The sequence below is a fragment of the Heterodontus francisci genome, chromosome 5 (genome assembly GCF_036365525.1).
Source record: "Heterodontus francisci isolate sHetFra1 chromosome 5, sHetFra1.hap1, whole genome shotgun sequence".
Classification (NCBI taxonomy): domain Eukaryota; kingdom Metazoa; phylum Chordata; class Chondrichthyes; order Heterodontiformes; family Heterodontidae; genus Heterodontus; species Heterodontus francisci.
The window spans coordinates 24,572,636-24,589,181 of record NC_090375.1 but is presented as its reverse complement, the minus strand read 5'-3'; the positions used below and the strand labels follow the sequence as shown (position 1 = coordinate 24,589,181).

At 48.1% G+C, this 16,546-nt stretch overlaps 1 protein-coding gene across 5 annotated transcripts in view; it reads right to left on the bottom strand.

Annotated features, from left to right (window-relative positions):
• Positions 1–200: 200 nt before the first annotated feature.
• LOC137369771 (protein spire homolog 1-like) overlaps positions 201–16,546 on the bottom strand; it is a 302,924-nt gene continuing 286,578 nt past the window's right edge. For all 5 annotated transcript variants that reach the window (XM_068031210.1, XM_068031212.1, XM_068031213.1 and 2 more), the window contains one exon: positions 201–1,540. In XM_068031210.1, coding sequence (XP_067887311.1) covers positions 1,273–1,540 — 268 coding nt within the window. In that variant the 3' untranslated portion in view covers positions 201–1,272. The remainder of the gene's footprint in view (positions 1,541–16,546) is intronic.

Below are 16,546 nucleotides of genomic sequence, written 5' to 3'. Positions count from 1 at the left end.
AAATACAAGCAGTAAAGAATAACATACGTTCTCTCACCACTGTAATAATCCATGGCAAACCAAAATCCAATATCCTCAGTCGGATTCATATCCATTTTAAATGATGTAAAATATGGATATTCTACAGAGTTCTGAGGATATTAAGAGCTCAGAAGTCAATAGGAATTGATAATCTTCCCATTGCTAAATGAGAGACAATATTCTTTATAAAGATTACAGTGTTTTTTAATTAATGCATAAACAGTCATTGCATTTACATTGAACATACAGGAAACTCAGTAGTACAAGTGAACTGAATGTCATGTCTTGTTCACATCAGTTCGATAGTATAACTTAGAAACTATATAATGCAGCGCATACAGGTGCACAGGGGAAAATGGAGTGAAAGGACAGGAAGTTATGGCAATCTATTAAGTATTCAGGCTAGCCACCAATAAGCCAAGACGGCAAGGCAACATGTTGGGTTAGCTATGGATTTATTGCACCGAGCTGGTCTGACCTGCTTAGTGGGTAACTGGTCACAATGCTACTTCCATGGAGAAAACCATTTTAAGTTCAAACAAGTTTCAAAAGAGAGTGTGGATCAAGTACTTCATATAAGTGCAAAAACTGTCTTGGTATAAGCTGGCATTCAAGTGTTTAATACAGGTCTCGTGTCAGTTTGACAAATACTGACAATTTTCTGTTGCTTCATGAAAACAAAGAGGGGGGATGTGTCATAAATCCATCATTATCCCGTTAAAAAATAAAAGCGCATTTTTAAAAAATCATAAAAAGTGAGCTCCCATTGCCCTTCACATCAGAAACTATCTTTCTCCTTCACCTACAAACCATTGACACAAAGTTAAAAAAAATGACCACATTGAATAAGGTAATTCCTGGAAGATGTTCAAGATTAAACTAATACCTTTTGTAGTATATATATATATATACCACACAGATTAATTATTATACAAGTTGTCAATTTTCAACTGCTGCAAGTGGAATTAATGTCCACTCCCAATGTCAGTGGAAACCCTCCTGTTAATAAAATATATTACAATTATATACAAGTAACTTACATTATTTCATGTTTGATAAGACCCATTCACAAAGATATGACCATACAAATGAACCCTGACTTTTAATATGTGAAAGCTAGATACTTGTGAATTTTAGCATTGTCAGTCTGTGTTCCTGTGTGTTTGTGGATCCATTTCCAGTTATTTTGCACTGAGATGCCAATTCAAAGAACAGCTTCAGGAAGAAGGAAGAAAATAAAAAGGCACAAGTCTAAACCTCTTTGATACTTCGCTCCTTGGGTGTTGCCAGTCGAAATTCTGACGTACTTGTTGAGGACATATAAAAGGACTGTGTTTTCCGTTTTAACCTGGCACGCTTGTTCGCCAGGACAAGACTCCGTCGACTGGAGCTTATGATTTCGGAAATGAATTTCTTACAGTCAACACAAACTTCCATCGTGCTCCAGTCCTCCATCAGCTCTTTGGGAAACTCCAGGTTATCGGTTGACTTCTCTGTAGATTTGGACACTGATGGCAGTCTGCGAAAGATCAAACAGCCTGGTATTAAAGACACATTGATGAGACGAATGTTAAGAGCTATTTTGTGTGCGTATAAGGGAAGATTACTGAGATCTGCTGTGATTAGACTGTGGTTATTAACAGCTGGGATCGGTGATACCCTTGAAATACTCAAAGGCCATTTTATTGGTAGGTGTATTTTCCCCATCATCACACTTGTTAATTTTGATACATGTGAGAGATTAAAACCTGAGGCCCTTTACACTTATTGCTGTTCTAAGGCAGAGAGAAATGAACAACCCTGCGCAATGTCCTGTATGTGAGGCTAGTCCTAAATCTCAAAACAAAGGTGTTTCCATCAAATCAACCACAAATGCAAATACAGAAGTATTCAAACCACAGAAAAATTTGAATATGCTAGTCTACTTCTCCTTTTGTACAAAGGCATTCATATTGTTCTCAAGAACTACTCAGAGGCAGCTAGTTAATTTACAAGTATCCCTCTATTGCTTTTCATAGCTCTTCCAATCCAGTGAGTTCTACAATTCCTTTCCTTATTGATGCTTACACTGTGACATTGGCTTAAGTAAGCCTTTGATACCTCTCCTGTCCTGCAGCATGCAGCCTAGGGCCATTTTGTTTCTACACCCTCTGTTTATTTCCTTTTCTTATTGTTATTACCTGGTATGTGAACACATTAAATGCTATCAAACGATGTGACAAGACTTCTTCCATCTCACTGTCAGCAAAACCGAAACCATTCTCTTCAGCTGCTGCAAATCCTTGCACAGTTCTGGCCTGAACTCACCTCTACCCCTACTGCTGCCTCAACCTCAGCCCAGAGGAACCTTGATGTACTGTTCAACCGTAAACTCAACTTCCTTTCCCGTCTCCGATCTGTCAGCAAGGCCACTTTCACCTCCACAATATCACCTGCCACTGCCTCTTCCTCTAAAACCCTAACCAATGTTGCTGTCCCTTCACTGCTGAAGTTCTCCAATATTTTCCGTAGCTAGAGTTCCTACTTCTACCATCTGTAAGCTGCAGGTCATTCTGAATGCCGCAGCTCAGGTCCTCATCGGTACTAAAACCCACAGCCCAACGCGCTCTTTCCTCACAACCTCCACTGAATTGCTACACCCCAGAGATATTTACAGTAATTAGGTGAAAAAAAGCAGAGTTCCCCGGAGATTAGTGCCACGTCTGTGCTATTTGCAGTAGGGTAGAGTTTCGGCGCAATATGCCCAATATCGGGGTAATTTCAGCCAAAAGGCTGTGGAACTTTAAGCAGAAATTATGTTCAGTGCAAATCAAGTTTCCGCAATCTTTTGCACTAATTTAAAAAAAAAATCATGCTAGAAGCCTGCCTCACCCACAAACTTGGCCACACTCCCAGATCAAATTGCACACCATTGGGAGTTCCTGCTAATTGCATTGTTTGTGGGCCTTTGAGGAGGCTTTTAAAGTTAAGCTGGAACTTTTGGACACAGGGACACAAATAGGCAGATTTTAAAAGCTTTTGAATGTAATTTCTTTTAGTTTACCTAAGAAACTTATTACTTTAATATATCTAGCAAATGGTTCTGTACAGTTTTTAAAATTCATTTTCAGTAATTTAAAATCAGGTTACTCAATCAGTGCAGGATTGACACTGATTATTTTTTGTACTAATCAAACTGCACCAAGTTAACACTTTTAAATATAACAAGTGTTACCAAAGTTTTGTTAAATATATTTTTTGAGGATTCATTTTTGAAAGATTGAAGAAATGTTAAACTTCGGGGTTTCAAAGGGGGTTGTGTAAAGGCCATTTGACTTAGAAGAAGTCTCTTGAAATGTTTTTTTAAAAGGGGCACTGAGAGATCTTGTGAGGAAAACAAGCTTTTCCGGGAAACCGGGCGGCACAGTGGCGCAGTGGTTAGCACTGCAGCCTCACAGCTCCAGCGACCCGGGTTCAATTCTGGGTACTGCCTGTGTGGAGTTTGCAAGTTCTCCCTGTGTCTGCGTGGGTTTTCTCCGGGTGCTCCGGTTTCCTCCCACAAGCCAAAAGACTTGCAGGTTGGTAGGTAAATTGGCCATTATAAATTGTCCCTAGTATAGGTAGGTGGTAGGAAAACATAGGGACAGGTGGGGATGTGGTAGGAATATGGGATTAGTGTAGGATTAGTATAAATGGGTGGTTGATGGTCGGCACAGACTCGGTGGGCCGAAGGGCCTGTTTCAGTGCTGTATCTCCAAACTAAACTAAACTTCCAGCTCAATAAACAACAGAGAACTATGGACTAAAATAAAAGAAAAATACTGCGGATGCTGGAAATCTGAAATAAAAACAGAAAGTGCTGGAAATACTTAGCAGGTCTGGCAGCATCTGTGGAAAAAAAGCAGAGTTAACACTAGACACCTGGAGAAATTGTTTATAAAGAAGTGACAGGTTAAGATTGATGGAGGTCAAAAAGTTGACCTCCTGTTGTCAGTTTTGCATTGGCATTGAACTGTAGAAAAAGGGAGAGAACTTCCAAGGAGAGAAGAGAATTCCCAAGGAAGGAGAGAAGACCACAACCTGGCTCAGCTTTCCAGCACGTCTCTGAAAGACCCTGAGAAGTCCACTGTGTCAACTCATCTTGTCTCCTGTCTTTGAAGAAAAGCCTGCTAAATTAACTCTCAACGCTGTCTGAATAGAACTGTTCTATAAGATCCCAGTGACCCATCTATATGTACTCAGAGGCCAGATTGTATACCAGTTTTGGAACACAACATATCGCATCTATTGTTTCTTCAAGGATCAGCAAGTATTCAGCCCAAGTGTTTTGTTGGCTGTAATAGAGCTCTAAAACAAAAATCCTTTTATTTTTTCTGGATAACCGGTGTGTGAGTGTGAGGGGTTAAGATAAAAAGGGAATCTGCGTGTTTATGCTTTACTTCATTACTGGTTAAGTCTTGTTTTATAATAAACTGGTAATTTTGTTGTTTATTAGATGACAGCAGGAGGGAGGGACTGGACAAGCCGCTAACTCTGGACGAGCTGACAAAGGCCGTCGAGTCTTTCGAGACGAGTAAAACTCCCAGGAGCGACGGCTTACCGGTCGAGTTGTACTCGGCCCTGTGGGACTGGGTCGGCCCGGACCTGCTAGAAGTATACGAGAGTATGCTCCTGGCCGGCAGCATGTCAGAATCCATGAGAAAAGGCATCATCACCCTCATTTACAAGCAGAAGGGGAAGAGGGCAGAAATCAGAAATTGGCGGCCCATCTCACTGCTTAATGTTGATTACAAGATTCTGTCCAAAGTCATAGCCAGTCGAGTCAAGTCTGCTCTGGAGTTGGTGATTCACCCCGATCAGACCTGTACTGTACCCGGCAGGAAGATCTCTGATAGTCTCGCACTACTCAGGGATACGATCGCCTACGTACGGGACAGGATGGTGGACACCTGCCTCATCAGCCTGGACCAGGAGAAGGCTTTTGACAGGATATCGCACACCTACATGATGGACGTGCTTTCCAAAATGGGGTTTGGGGAGGGAATCTGCAATTGGATCCAACTGCTCTACACAAACATCAGTAGCGCAGTGTCAATCAACGGGTGGGAATCTGAAAGTTTCCCGATCAAATCTGGAGTCAGACAGGGCTGTCCTCTGTCCCCGGTCTTGTTTGTTTGCTGTATTGAACCCTTTGCTGAGTCTATTAGGAAGGATGCGAGCATAAGAGGGGTGACAATCCCAGGCAGCGGAGGCACTCAGGTCAAAACCTCCCTGTACATGGATGACGTCGCCGTCTTCTGCTCGGATCCGCTGTCCGTGCGCAGACTGATGAGCATCTGCGACCAGTTTGAACTGGCCTCGGGAGCCAAAGTTAACCACGGCAAAAGCGAGGCCATGTTCTTTGGGAACTGGGCTGACCGATCCTTTGTCCCCTTCACCGTCAGGTCAGATTACCTGAAGGTGCTGGGGATATGGTTCGGAAGGGCCGGGGCGTGCACCAAAACATGGGAGGAGCGAGTAGCCAAGGTACGACAAAAGTTGGGCATGTGGGGGCAGCGATTTCTCTCCATTGTGGGTAAGAACCTGGTCATCAGGTGCGAGGCGCTCACGTTGTTGCTCTACGTGGCGCAGGTCTGGCCCATACCCCACTCCTGCGCCGTGGCGTTCACCCGAGCCATTTTCCGCTTCGTCTGGGGATCTAAAATGGACCGGGTCTGGAGGGACACGATGTTCAAATCTCTGGACATGGGCGGGAAAAATGTACCCAACGTGGCCCTCATCCTGATGACCACCTTCGTGTGCGGCTGCATCAAGCTATGTGTAGATCCCCAGTACGCAAACTCCAAGTGTCACTACGTGCTGAGGTTCTATCTGTCCCCGGTGTTGCGAAGGATGGGCCTGGTCACATTGCCGCGGAACGCACCATGCAGTTGGGCGGCGCCGTACCACCTATCCTTCGTGGAGCAGTTTCTGCGGAAAAACACCTTTGACCACCGGTCCATCAGTCAGTGGTCTGCACGGAATGTCCTCAAGGCCCTACGGGAAAAAGAAACGGTGGATCCTGTCGGATGGTTCCCCGAGCAGACCGTCAAAGTCATTTGGCGGAATGCCTCATCACCAGAACTTTCAAACAAGCACCAAGACGTAGCTTGGCTGGTGATGAGAAGGGCCCTCCCCGTCAGATCCTTCATGCACACCCGAAGTCTCGCCCCCTCCGCACAGTGCCCCCGCGTTGGCTGTGGTGGGGAAGAGACGGCCGCCCACCTCCTCCTGGAATGTGCCTTTGCAAAGCAGGTGTGGAAAGAGATGCAGTGGTTTTTGTCAAGGTTCATCCCAAGCAGCTCTGTAACACAGGAGTCTGTGCTCTACGGGCTGTTCCCAGGGACGCACACCGAGACAAACCTCAACTGCTGCTGGAGGACTATCAATTCGGTGAAAGACGCCCTTTGGTCTGCCCGAAACTTGCTGGTCTTCCAGCGCAAAGAGTTGTCCACCACCGAATGTTGCAGACTGGCACATTCCAAGGTCCAGGACTACATGCTGAGGGACGCACTAAAGCTTGGGGCAGCCGCAGCAAAGGCTCAATGGGGAAAGACCACAGTGTAAGCTTCCCCCACCAAGCTGAACTGAGGGGCTGGATCAATGGGAAACCCCTCGAACTGTATCGTTAATATTCTCAATTGCTGTAAATGTAAAACTGTAATTGACATGAAAATTGTGAAACGGAAGGGTTGGGAAGAAACACATGACAGTATTGAAGGAAACTGATCTCCCTTGCAATGTTTGTATTTTTTGGTGCTGTTTGGAAACTGTTTGGCAATGTAATTTTTACAGATTTTTATGAATAAAGTATATTTTGGAAAAAAAAAAAAATTTTGTTGTTCATTAAAGAAACCTGGTCGGTGTGTTTTATTCTGGGATAAAAAGAGAGTCTATGATTAACTGTATCGGTAAGTGGGAAAAAATGTAAATATATGTTGTGACCTGTGGAGAGGTGGAACTAGAATAAACAGTGCACTCCTCCCGTCTTGGTCGTAACACAAGGAATATTTTTTTAATGTAAATTTCTCTTTAAATTACATTTTAAAGCACTGCCCGACTGTGATGGTTCATGACTGATGAAGCATTCAGAGATATGCAAATATGTTTCGGTAGAACCTTGAGGAAAAATAATAACTAGAACAACTGTGAGCACAATTTGCACCTGATTGAGTCCAGAGTGGAAACTCATGCCCATTGAATATAAATGATTTGGAATTGCAGACAGAAATAAAGCTGTGTAAATTTGCAGAGAGCATCAAATTGGGAGAGGGGTTCAAACAACTGGGAACAGGCAAAGACAACTGGATAAATTGGGAAGGTGGGCTGATGAGTGGCAAATGGAATTTAATGTTGACACATATCAGGTAATAACACTAAGTAAATAAAGCTGCCCCAGCACAGGAGAGGAATCAATGGGTACAGGTAGCTGGTTCACGAAAACCAATGGCACCGAGTAAGCAGTAATTAGGAGAGGAATTGCTGAAATGCAGTGGATTGGGAGAGCTATAAAAAGCAACAAAGGGATAGGTGCAAAAAAGGAATATGAAAAAACAAAGGGTTACAAAAGCTAACAGCAAACACTTTTAGAAATATATTACGCAAAAGGGAGTGGTAAAGGGGAATGGGAGCCCATTAAAGACAGATGCAGGCGAAACTATAATAAGGAACTAGCAGATTGTTAAACAAACACATGGTAAGCCTTTTCACAGTGCAGGAAAAGAAGCTTTCTGGATGGAAGAAGGAAGTTATAAAAGGAAATAGTGGGCTGGATCTTATCTCTCACCGCCAGGAGTGGCATGCGTGAAAAATATAGAAGCCCTTACGCACGGGCCTGGTGCAGCTGCGATCTTGCACCCAGCGGAGGCTTAGCATAGGCACAGCGGCTGACTCCCCAATCACGTGCAAACAGCACAACATAATGCAGAGCTGACCCCTTCCTCCCCCATATAGTACATAACGCAGAGCTGACCCCATCCTCCCCCATACAGTACATAACGCAGAGCTGACCCCTTCCTCCCCCATACAGTACATAACGCAGAGCTGACCCCTTCCTCCCCCATACAGTACATAACGCAGAGCTGACCCCTTCCTCCCCCATACAGTACATAATGCAGAGCTGACCCCTTCCTCCCCCATACAGTACATAATGCAGAGCTGACCCCATCCTCCCCCATACAGTACATAATGCAGAGCTGACCCCTTCCTCCCCCATACAGTACATAACGCAGAGCTGACCCCTTCCTCCCCCATACAGTACATAACGCAGAGCTGACCCCTTCCTCCCCCATACAGTACATAATGCAGAGCTGACCCCTTCCCCCCCCATACAGTACATAACGCAGAGCTGATTGCATCCTCCCCCATACAGTACATAACGCAGAGCTGACCCCTTCCTCCCCCATACAGTACATAACGCAGAGGTGACCCCTTCCTCCCCCATACAGTGCATAACACAGAGCTGATTCCATCCTCCCCCATACAGTACATAACGCAGAGATGATTACCTCCTCCGCCATACAGTACATAACGCAGAGATGATTACCTCCTCCCCCATACAGTACATAACGCAGAGCTGACCCATTCCTCCCCCATACAGTACATAACGCAGAGCTGACCCATTCCTCCCCCATACAGTACATAACGCAGAGCTGATTGCATCCTCCCCCATACAGTACATAACGCAGAGCTGACCCCTTCCTCCCTCATACAGTACATAACGCAGAGCTGACCCCTTCCTCCCCCATACAGTACATAACACAGAGCTGACCCCTTCCTCCCCCATACAGTACATAACACAGAGCTGACCCCTTCCTCCCCCATACAGTACATAACACAGAGCTGACCCCTTCCTCCCTCACACAGTACAGAACACAGAGCTGACCCCTTCCTCCCCCATACAGTACATAACGCAGAGCTGACCCCTTCCTCCCTCACACAGTACAGAACACAGAGCTGACCCCTTCCTCCCCCATACAGTACATAACGCAGAGCTGACCCCTTCCTCCCCCATACAGTACATAATGCAGAGCTGACCCCTTCCTCCCCCATACAGTACATAACGCAGAGCTGATCCCTTCCTCCCCCATACAGTACATAACGCAGAGCTGATTCCTCCCTCCCCCACACAGTACATAACGCAGAGCTGACCCCTTCCCCCCTCCATACAGTACATAACGCAGAGCTGACCCCTTCCCCCCTCCATACAGTACGTAACGCAGAGCTGACCCCTTCCCCCCTCCATAAAGTACGTAACGCAGAGCTGACCCCTTCCCCCCTCCATACAGTACATAACGCAGAGCTGACCCCTTCCTCCCCCATACAGTACATAACGCACAGCTGATTCCTCCCTCCCTCATACAGTACATAACGCAGAGCTGACCCCTTCCCCCCTCCATACAGTACATAACGCAGAGCTGACCCCTTCCCCCCTCCATACAGTACATAACGCAGAGCTGACCCCTTTCCCCCCTCCATACAGTACATTATACAGAGCTGATCCCTTTCCCCCCTCCATACAGTACATAGTGCAGAGCTGATCCCTTTCCCCCCTCCATACAGTACATAACGCAGAGCTGACCCCTTCCCCCCTCCATACAGTACATAGTGCAGAGTTGATCCCTTTCCCCCCTCCATACAGTACATAGTGCAGAGTTGATCCCTTTCCCCCCTCCATACAGTACATAGTGCAGAGTTGATCCCTTTCCCCCCTCCATACAGTACATAGTGCAGAGCTGATCCCTTTCCCCCCTCCATACAGTACATTATACAGAGCTGACCCCTTTCCCCCCTCCATACAGTACATAGTGCAGAGCTGATCCCTTTCCCCCCTCCATACAGTACATAGTACAGAGCTGACCCCTTTCCCCCCTCCATACAGTACATAGTGCAGAGCTGATCCCTTTCCCCCCTCCATACAGTACATTATACAGAGCTGACCCCTTTCCCCCCTCCATACAGTACATAGTGCAGAGCTGACCCCTTTCCCCCCTCCATACAGTACATCGTGCAGAGCTGATCCCTTTCCCCCCTCCATACAGTACATTATACAGAGCTGACCCCTTTCCCCCCTCCATACAGTACATAGTGCAGAGCTGACCCCTTTCCCCCCTCCATACAGTACATAGTGCAGAGCTGACCCCTTTCCCCCCTCCATACAGTACATAGTGCAGAGCTGATCCCTTTCCCCCCTCCATACAGTACATTATACAGAGCTGATCCCTTTCCCCCCTCCATACAGTACATAGTGCAGAGTTGATCCCTTTCCCCCCTCCATACAGTACATAGTGCAGAGCTGATCCCTTTCCCCCCTCCATACAGTACATTATACAGAGCTGACCCCTTTCCCCCCTCCATACAGTACATAGTGCAGAGCTGATCCCTTTCCCCCCTCCATACAGTACATAGTGCAGAGCTGACCCCTTTCCCCCCTCCATACAGTACATAGTGCAGAGCTGATCCCTTTCCCCCCTCCATACAGTACATTATACAGAGCTGACCCCTTTCCCCCCTCCATACAGTACATAGTGCAGAGCTGACCCCTTTCCCCCCTCCATACAGTACATAGTGCAGAGCTGATCCCTTTCCCCCCTCCATACAGTACATTATACAGAGCTGACCCCTTTCCCCCCTCCATACAGTACATAGTGCAGAGCTGACCCCTTTCCCCCCTCCATACAGTACATAGTGCAGAGCTGACCCCTTTCCCCCCTCCATACAGTACATAGTGCAGAGCTGATCCCTTTCCCCCCTCCATACAGTACATTATACAGAGCTGATCCCTTTCCCCCCTCCATACAGTACATAGTGCAGAGCTGACCCCTTTCCCCCCTCCATACAGTACATTATACAGAGCTGACCCCTTTCCCCCCTCCATACAGTACATTATACAGAGCTGACCCCTTTCCCCCCTCCATACAGTACATTATACAGAGCTGACCCCTTTCCCCCCTCCATACAGTACATAGTGCAGAGCTGACCCCTTTCCCCCCTCCATACAGTACATAGTGCAGAGCTGACCCCTTTCCCCCCTCCATACAGTACATAGTGCAGAGCTGATCCCTTTCCCCCCTCCATACAGTACATAGTGCAGAGCTGATCCCTTTCCCCCCTCCATACAGTACATAGTGCAGAGCTGATCCCTTTCCCCCCTCCATACAGTACATAGTGCAGAGCTGATCCCTTTCCCCCCTCCATACAGTACATAGTGCAGAGCTGATCCCTTTCCCCCACCATCCAGTACATAGTGCAGAGCTGATCCCTTTCCCCCCTCCATACAGTACATAGTGCAGAGCTGATCCCTTTCCCCCCTCCATACAGTACATAGTGCAGAGCTGATCCCTTTCCCCCCTCCATACAGTACATAGTGCAGAGCTGACCCCTTTCCCCCCTCCATACAGTACATAGTGCAGAGCTGACCCCTTTCCCCCCTCCATACAGTACATAGTGCAGAGCTGACTCCTTTCCCCCCTCCATACAGTACATAGTGCAGAGCTGACTCCTTTCCCCCCTCCATACAGTACATAGTGCAGAGCTGATCCCTTTCCCCCCTCCATACAGTACATAGTGCAGAGCTGATCCCTTTCCCCCCTCCATACAGTACATTATACAGAGCTGATCCCTTTCCCCCCTCCATACAGTACATAGTGCAGAGCTGATCCCTTTCCCCCCACCATACAGTACATTATACAGAGCTGATCCCTTTCCCCCCTCCATACAGTACATTATACAGAGCTGACCCCTTTCCCCCCTCCATACAGTACATTATACAGAGCTGATCCCTTTCCCCCCTCCATACAGTACATAGTGCAGAGCTGACCCCTTTCCCCCCTCCATACAGTACATTATACAGAGCTGACCCCTTTCCCCCCTCCATACAGTACACAGTGCAGAGCTGATCCCTTTCCCCCCTCCATACAGTCCATTATACAGAGCTGATCCCTTTGCCCCCTCCATACAGTACAAAGTGCAGAGCTGATCCCTTTCCCCCCTCCATACAGTACATAGTGCAGAGCTGATCCCTTTCCCCCCTCCATACAGTACATTATACAGAGCTGACCCCTTTCCCCCTCCATACAGTACATTATACAGAGCTGACCCCTTTCCCCCCTCCATACAGTACATAGTGCAGAGCTGATCCCTTTCCCCCCTCCATACAGTACATTATACAGAGCTGACCCCTTTCCCCCCTCCATACAGTACATAGTGCAGAGCTGATCCCTTTCCCCCCTCCATACAGTACATTATACAGAGCTGACCCCTTTCCCCCCTCCATACAGTACATTATACAGAGCTGACCCCTTTCCCCCCTCCATAGAGTACATAGTGCAGAGCTGATCCCTTTCCCCCCTCCAAACAGTACATTATACAGAGCTGACCCCTTTCCCCCCTCCATACAGTACATAGTGCAGAGCTGATCCCTTTCCCCCCTCCATACAGTACATTATACAGAGCTGATCCCTTTCCCCCCTCCATACAGTACATAGTGCAGAGCTGACCCCTTTCCCCCCTCCATACAGTACATAGTGCAGAGCTGATCCCTTTCCCCCCTCCATACAGTACATAGTGCAGAGCTGATCCCTTTCCCCCCTCCATACAGTACATTATACAGAGCTGATCCCTTTCCCCCCTCCATACAGTACATAGTGCAGAGCTGACCCCTTTCCCCCCTCCATACAGTACATAGTGCAGAGCTGATCCCTTTCCCCCCTCCATACAGTACATAGTGCAGAGCTGATCCCTTGCCCCCCTCCATACAGTACATAGTGCAGAGCTGATCCCTTTCCCCCCTCCATACAGTACATTATACAGAGCTGATCCCTTTCCCCCCTCCATACAGTGCATGAAACAGAGCTGATCCCTTTCCCCCCTCCATACAGTACATTATACAGAGCTGACCCCTTTCCCCCCTCCATACAGTACATAGTGCAGAGCTGATCCCTTTCCCCCCTCCAAACAGTACATTATACAGAGCTGATCCCTTTCCCCCCTCCATACAGTACATAGTGCAGAGCAGATCCCTTTCCCCCCTCCATACAGTACATTATACAGAGCTGATCCCTTTCCCCCCTCCATACAGTACATAGTGCAGAGCTGATCCCTTTCCCCCCTCCATACAGTACATAGTGCAGAGCTGATCCCTTTCCCCCCTCCATACAGTACATAGTGCAGAGCTGATCCCTTTCCCCCCTCCATACAGTACGTTATACAGAGCTGACCCCTTTCCCCCTCCATACAGTACATAGTGCAGAGCTGATCCCTTTCCCCCCTCCATACAGTACATAGTGCAGAGCTGATCCCTTTCCCCCCTCCATACAGTACATAGTGCAGAGCTGATCCCTTTCCCCCCTCCATACAGTACGTTATACAGAGCTGACCCCTTTCCCCCTCCATACAGTACATAGTGCAGAGCTGATCCCTTTCCCCCCTCCATACAGTACATTATACAGAGCTGATCCCTTTCCCCCCTCCATACAGTACATAGTGCAGAGCTGACCCCTTTCCCTCCTCCATACAGTACATAGTGCAGAGCTGATCCCTTTCCCCCCTCCATACAGTACATAGTGCAGAGCTGATCCCTTTCCCCCCTCCATACAGTACATAGTGCAGAGCTGATCCCTTTCCCCCCTCCATACAGTACATAGTGCAGAGCTGATCCCTTTCCCCCCTCCATACAGTACATAGTGCAGAGCTGATCCCTTTCCCCCCTCCATACAGTACGTTATACAGAGCTGACCCCTTTCCCCCTCCATACAGTACATAGTGCAGAGCTGATCCCTTTCCCCCCTCCATACAGTACATTATACAGAGCTGATCCCTTTCCCCCCTCCATACAGTACATAGTGCAGAGCTGATCCCTTTCCCCCCTCCATACAGTACGTTATACAGAGCTGACCCCTTTCCCCCTCCATACAGTACATAGTGCAGAGCTGATCCCTTTCCCCCCTCCATACAGTACATTATACAGAGCTGATCCCTTTCCCCCCTCCATACAGTACATAGTGCAGAGCTGACCCCTTTCCCTCCTCCATACAGTACATAGTGCAGAGCTGATCCCTTTCCCCCCTCCATACAGTACATAGTGCAGAGCTGATCCCTTTCCCCCCTCCATACAATACATAGTGCAGAGCTGACCCCTTTCCCCCCTCCATACAGTACATAGTGCAGAGCTGATCCCTTTCCCCCCTCCATACAGTACATTGTGCAGAGCTGATCCCTTTCCCCCCTCCATACAGTACATAGTGCAGAGCTGACCCCTTTCCCCCCTCCATACAGTACATAGTGCAGAGCTGACCCCTTTCCCCCCTCCATACAGTACATAGTGCAGAGCTGATCCCTTTCCCCCCTCCATACAGTACATAGTGCAGAGCTGATCCCTTTCCCCCCTCCATACAATACATAGTGCAGAGCTGATCCCTTTCCCCCCTCCATACAGTACATAGTGCAGAGCTGATCCCTTTCCCCCCTCCATACAGTACATTATACAGAGCTGATCCCTTTCCCCCCTCCATACAGTACATAGTGCAGAGCTGACCCCTTTCCCCCCTCCATACAGTACATAGTGCAGAGCTGACCCCTTTCCTCCCTCCATACAGTACATTATACAGAGCTGACCCCTTTCCCCCCTCCATACAGTACATAGTGCAGAGCTGATCCCTTTCCCCCCTCCATACAGTACATAGTGCAGAGCTGATCCCTTTCCCCCCTCCATACAGTACATAGTGCAGAGCTGATCCCTTTCCCCCCTCCATACAGTACATTATACAGAGCTGATCCCTTTCCCCCCTCCATGCAGTACATAGTGCAGAGCTGATCCCTTTCCCCTCTCCATACAGTACATAGTGCAGAGCTGATCCCTTTCCCCCCTCCATCCAGTACATAGTGCAGAGCTGATCCCTTTCCCCCCTCCATACAGTACATAGTGCAGAGCTGATCCCTTTCCCCCCTCCATACAGTACATAGCGCAGAGCTGATCCCTTTCCCCCCTCCATACAGTACATTATACAGAGCTGATCCCTTTCCCCCCTCCATGCAGTACATAGTGCAGAGCTGATCCCTTTCCCCCCTCCATACAGTACATCGTGCAGAGCTGATCCCTTTCCCCCCTCCATACAGTACATAGTGCAGAGCTGATCCCTTTCCCCCCTCCATACAGTACATAGTGCAGAGCTGATCCCTTTCCCCCCTCCATACAGTACATTATACAGAGCTGATCCCTTTCCCCCCTCCATACAGTACATCGTGCAGAGCTGATCCCTTTCCCCCCTCCATACAGTACATAGTGCAGAGCTGATCCCTTTCCCCCCTCCATACAGTACATTATACAGAGCTGACCCCTTTCCCCCCTCCATACAGTACATTATACAGAGCTGATCCCTTTCCCCCCTCCATGCAGTACATAGTGCAGAGCTGATCCCTTTCCCCCCTCCATACAGTACATAGTGCAAAGCTGACCCCTTTCCCCCCTTCATACAGTACATAGTGCAGAGCTGACCCCTTTCCCCCCTCCATACAGTACATAGTGCAGAGCTGACTCCTTTCCCCCCTCCATACAGTACATAGTGCAGAGCTGATCCCTTTCCCCCCTCCATACAGTACATAGTGCAGAGCTGATCCCTTTCCCCCCTCCATACAGTACATAGTGCAGAGCTGATCCCTTTCTCCCCTCCATACAGTACATTATACAGAGCTGATCCCTTTCCCCCCTCCATACAGTACATAGTGCAGAGCTGATCCCTTTCTCCCCTCCATACAGTACATTATACAGAGCTGATCCCTTTCCCCCCTCCATACAGTACATAGTGCAGAGCTGATCCGTTTCCCCCCTCCATACAGTACATTATACAGAGCTGATCCCTTTCCCCCCTCCATACAGTACATAGTGCAGAGCTGATCCCTTTCCCCCCTCCATACAGTACATTATACAGAGCTGATCCCTTTCCCCCCTCCATACAGTACATTATACAGAGCTGACCCCTTTCCCCCCTCCATACAGTACATAGTGCAGAGCTGATCCCTTTCCCCCCTCCATACAGTCCATTATACAGAGCTGATCCCTTTGCCCCCTCCATACAGTACAAAGTGCAGAGCTGATCCCTTTCCCCCCTCCATACAGTACATAGTGCAGAGCTGATCCCTTTCCCCCCTCCATACAGTACATTATACAGAGCTGACCCCTTTCCCCCCTCCATACAGTACATTATACAGAGCTGACCCCTTTCCCCCCTCCATACAGTACATAGTGCAGAGCTGATCCCTTTCCCCCCTCCATACAGTACATTATACAGAGCTGACCCCTTTCCCCCCTCCATACAGTACATTATACAGAGCTGACCCCTTTCCCCCCTCCATACAGTACATAGTGCAGAGCTGATCCCTTTCCCCCATCCATACAGTACATTATACAGAGCTGACCCCTTTCCCCCCTCCATACAGTACATAGTGCAGAGCTGATCCCTTTCCCCCCTCCATACAGTACATTATACAGAGCTGACCCCTTTCCCCCCTC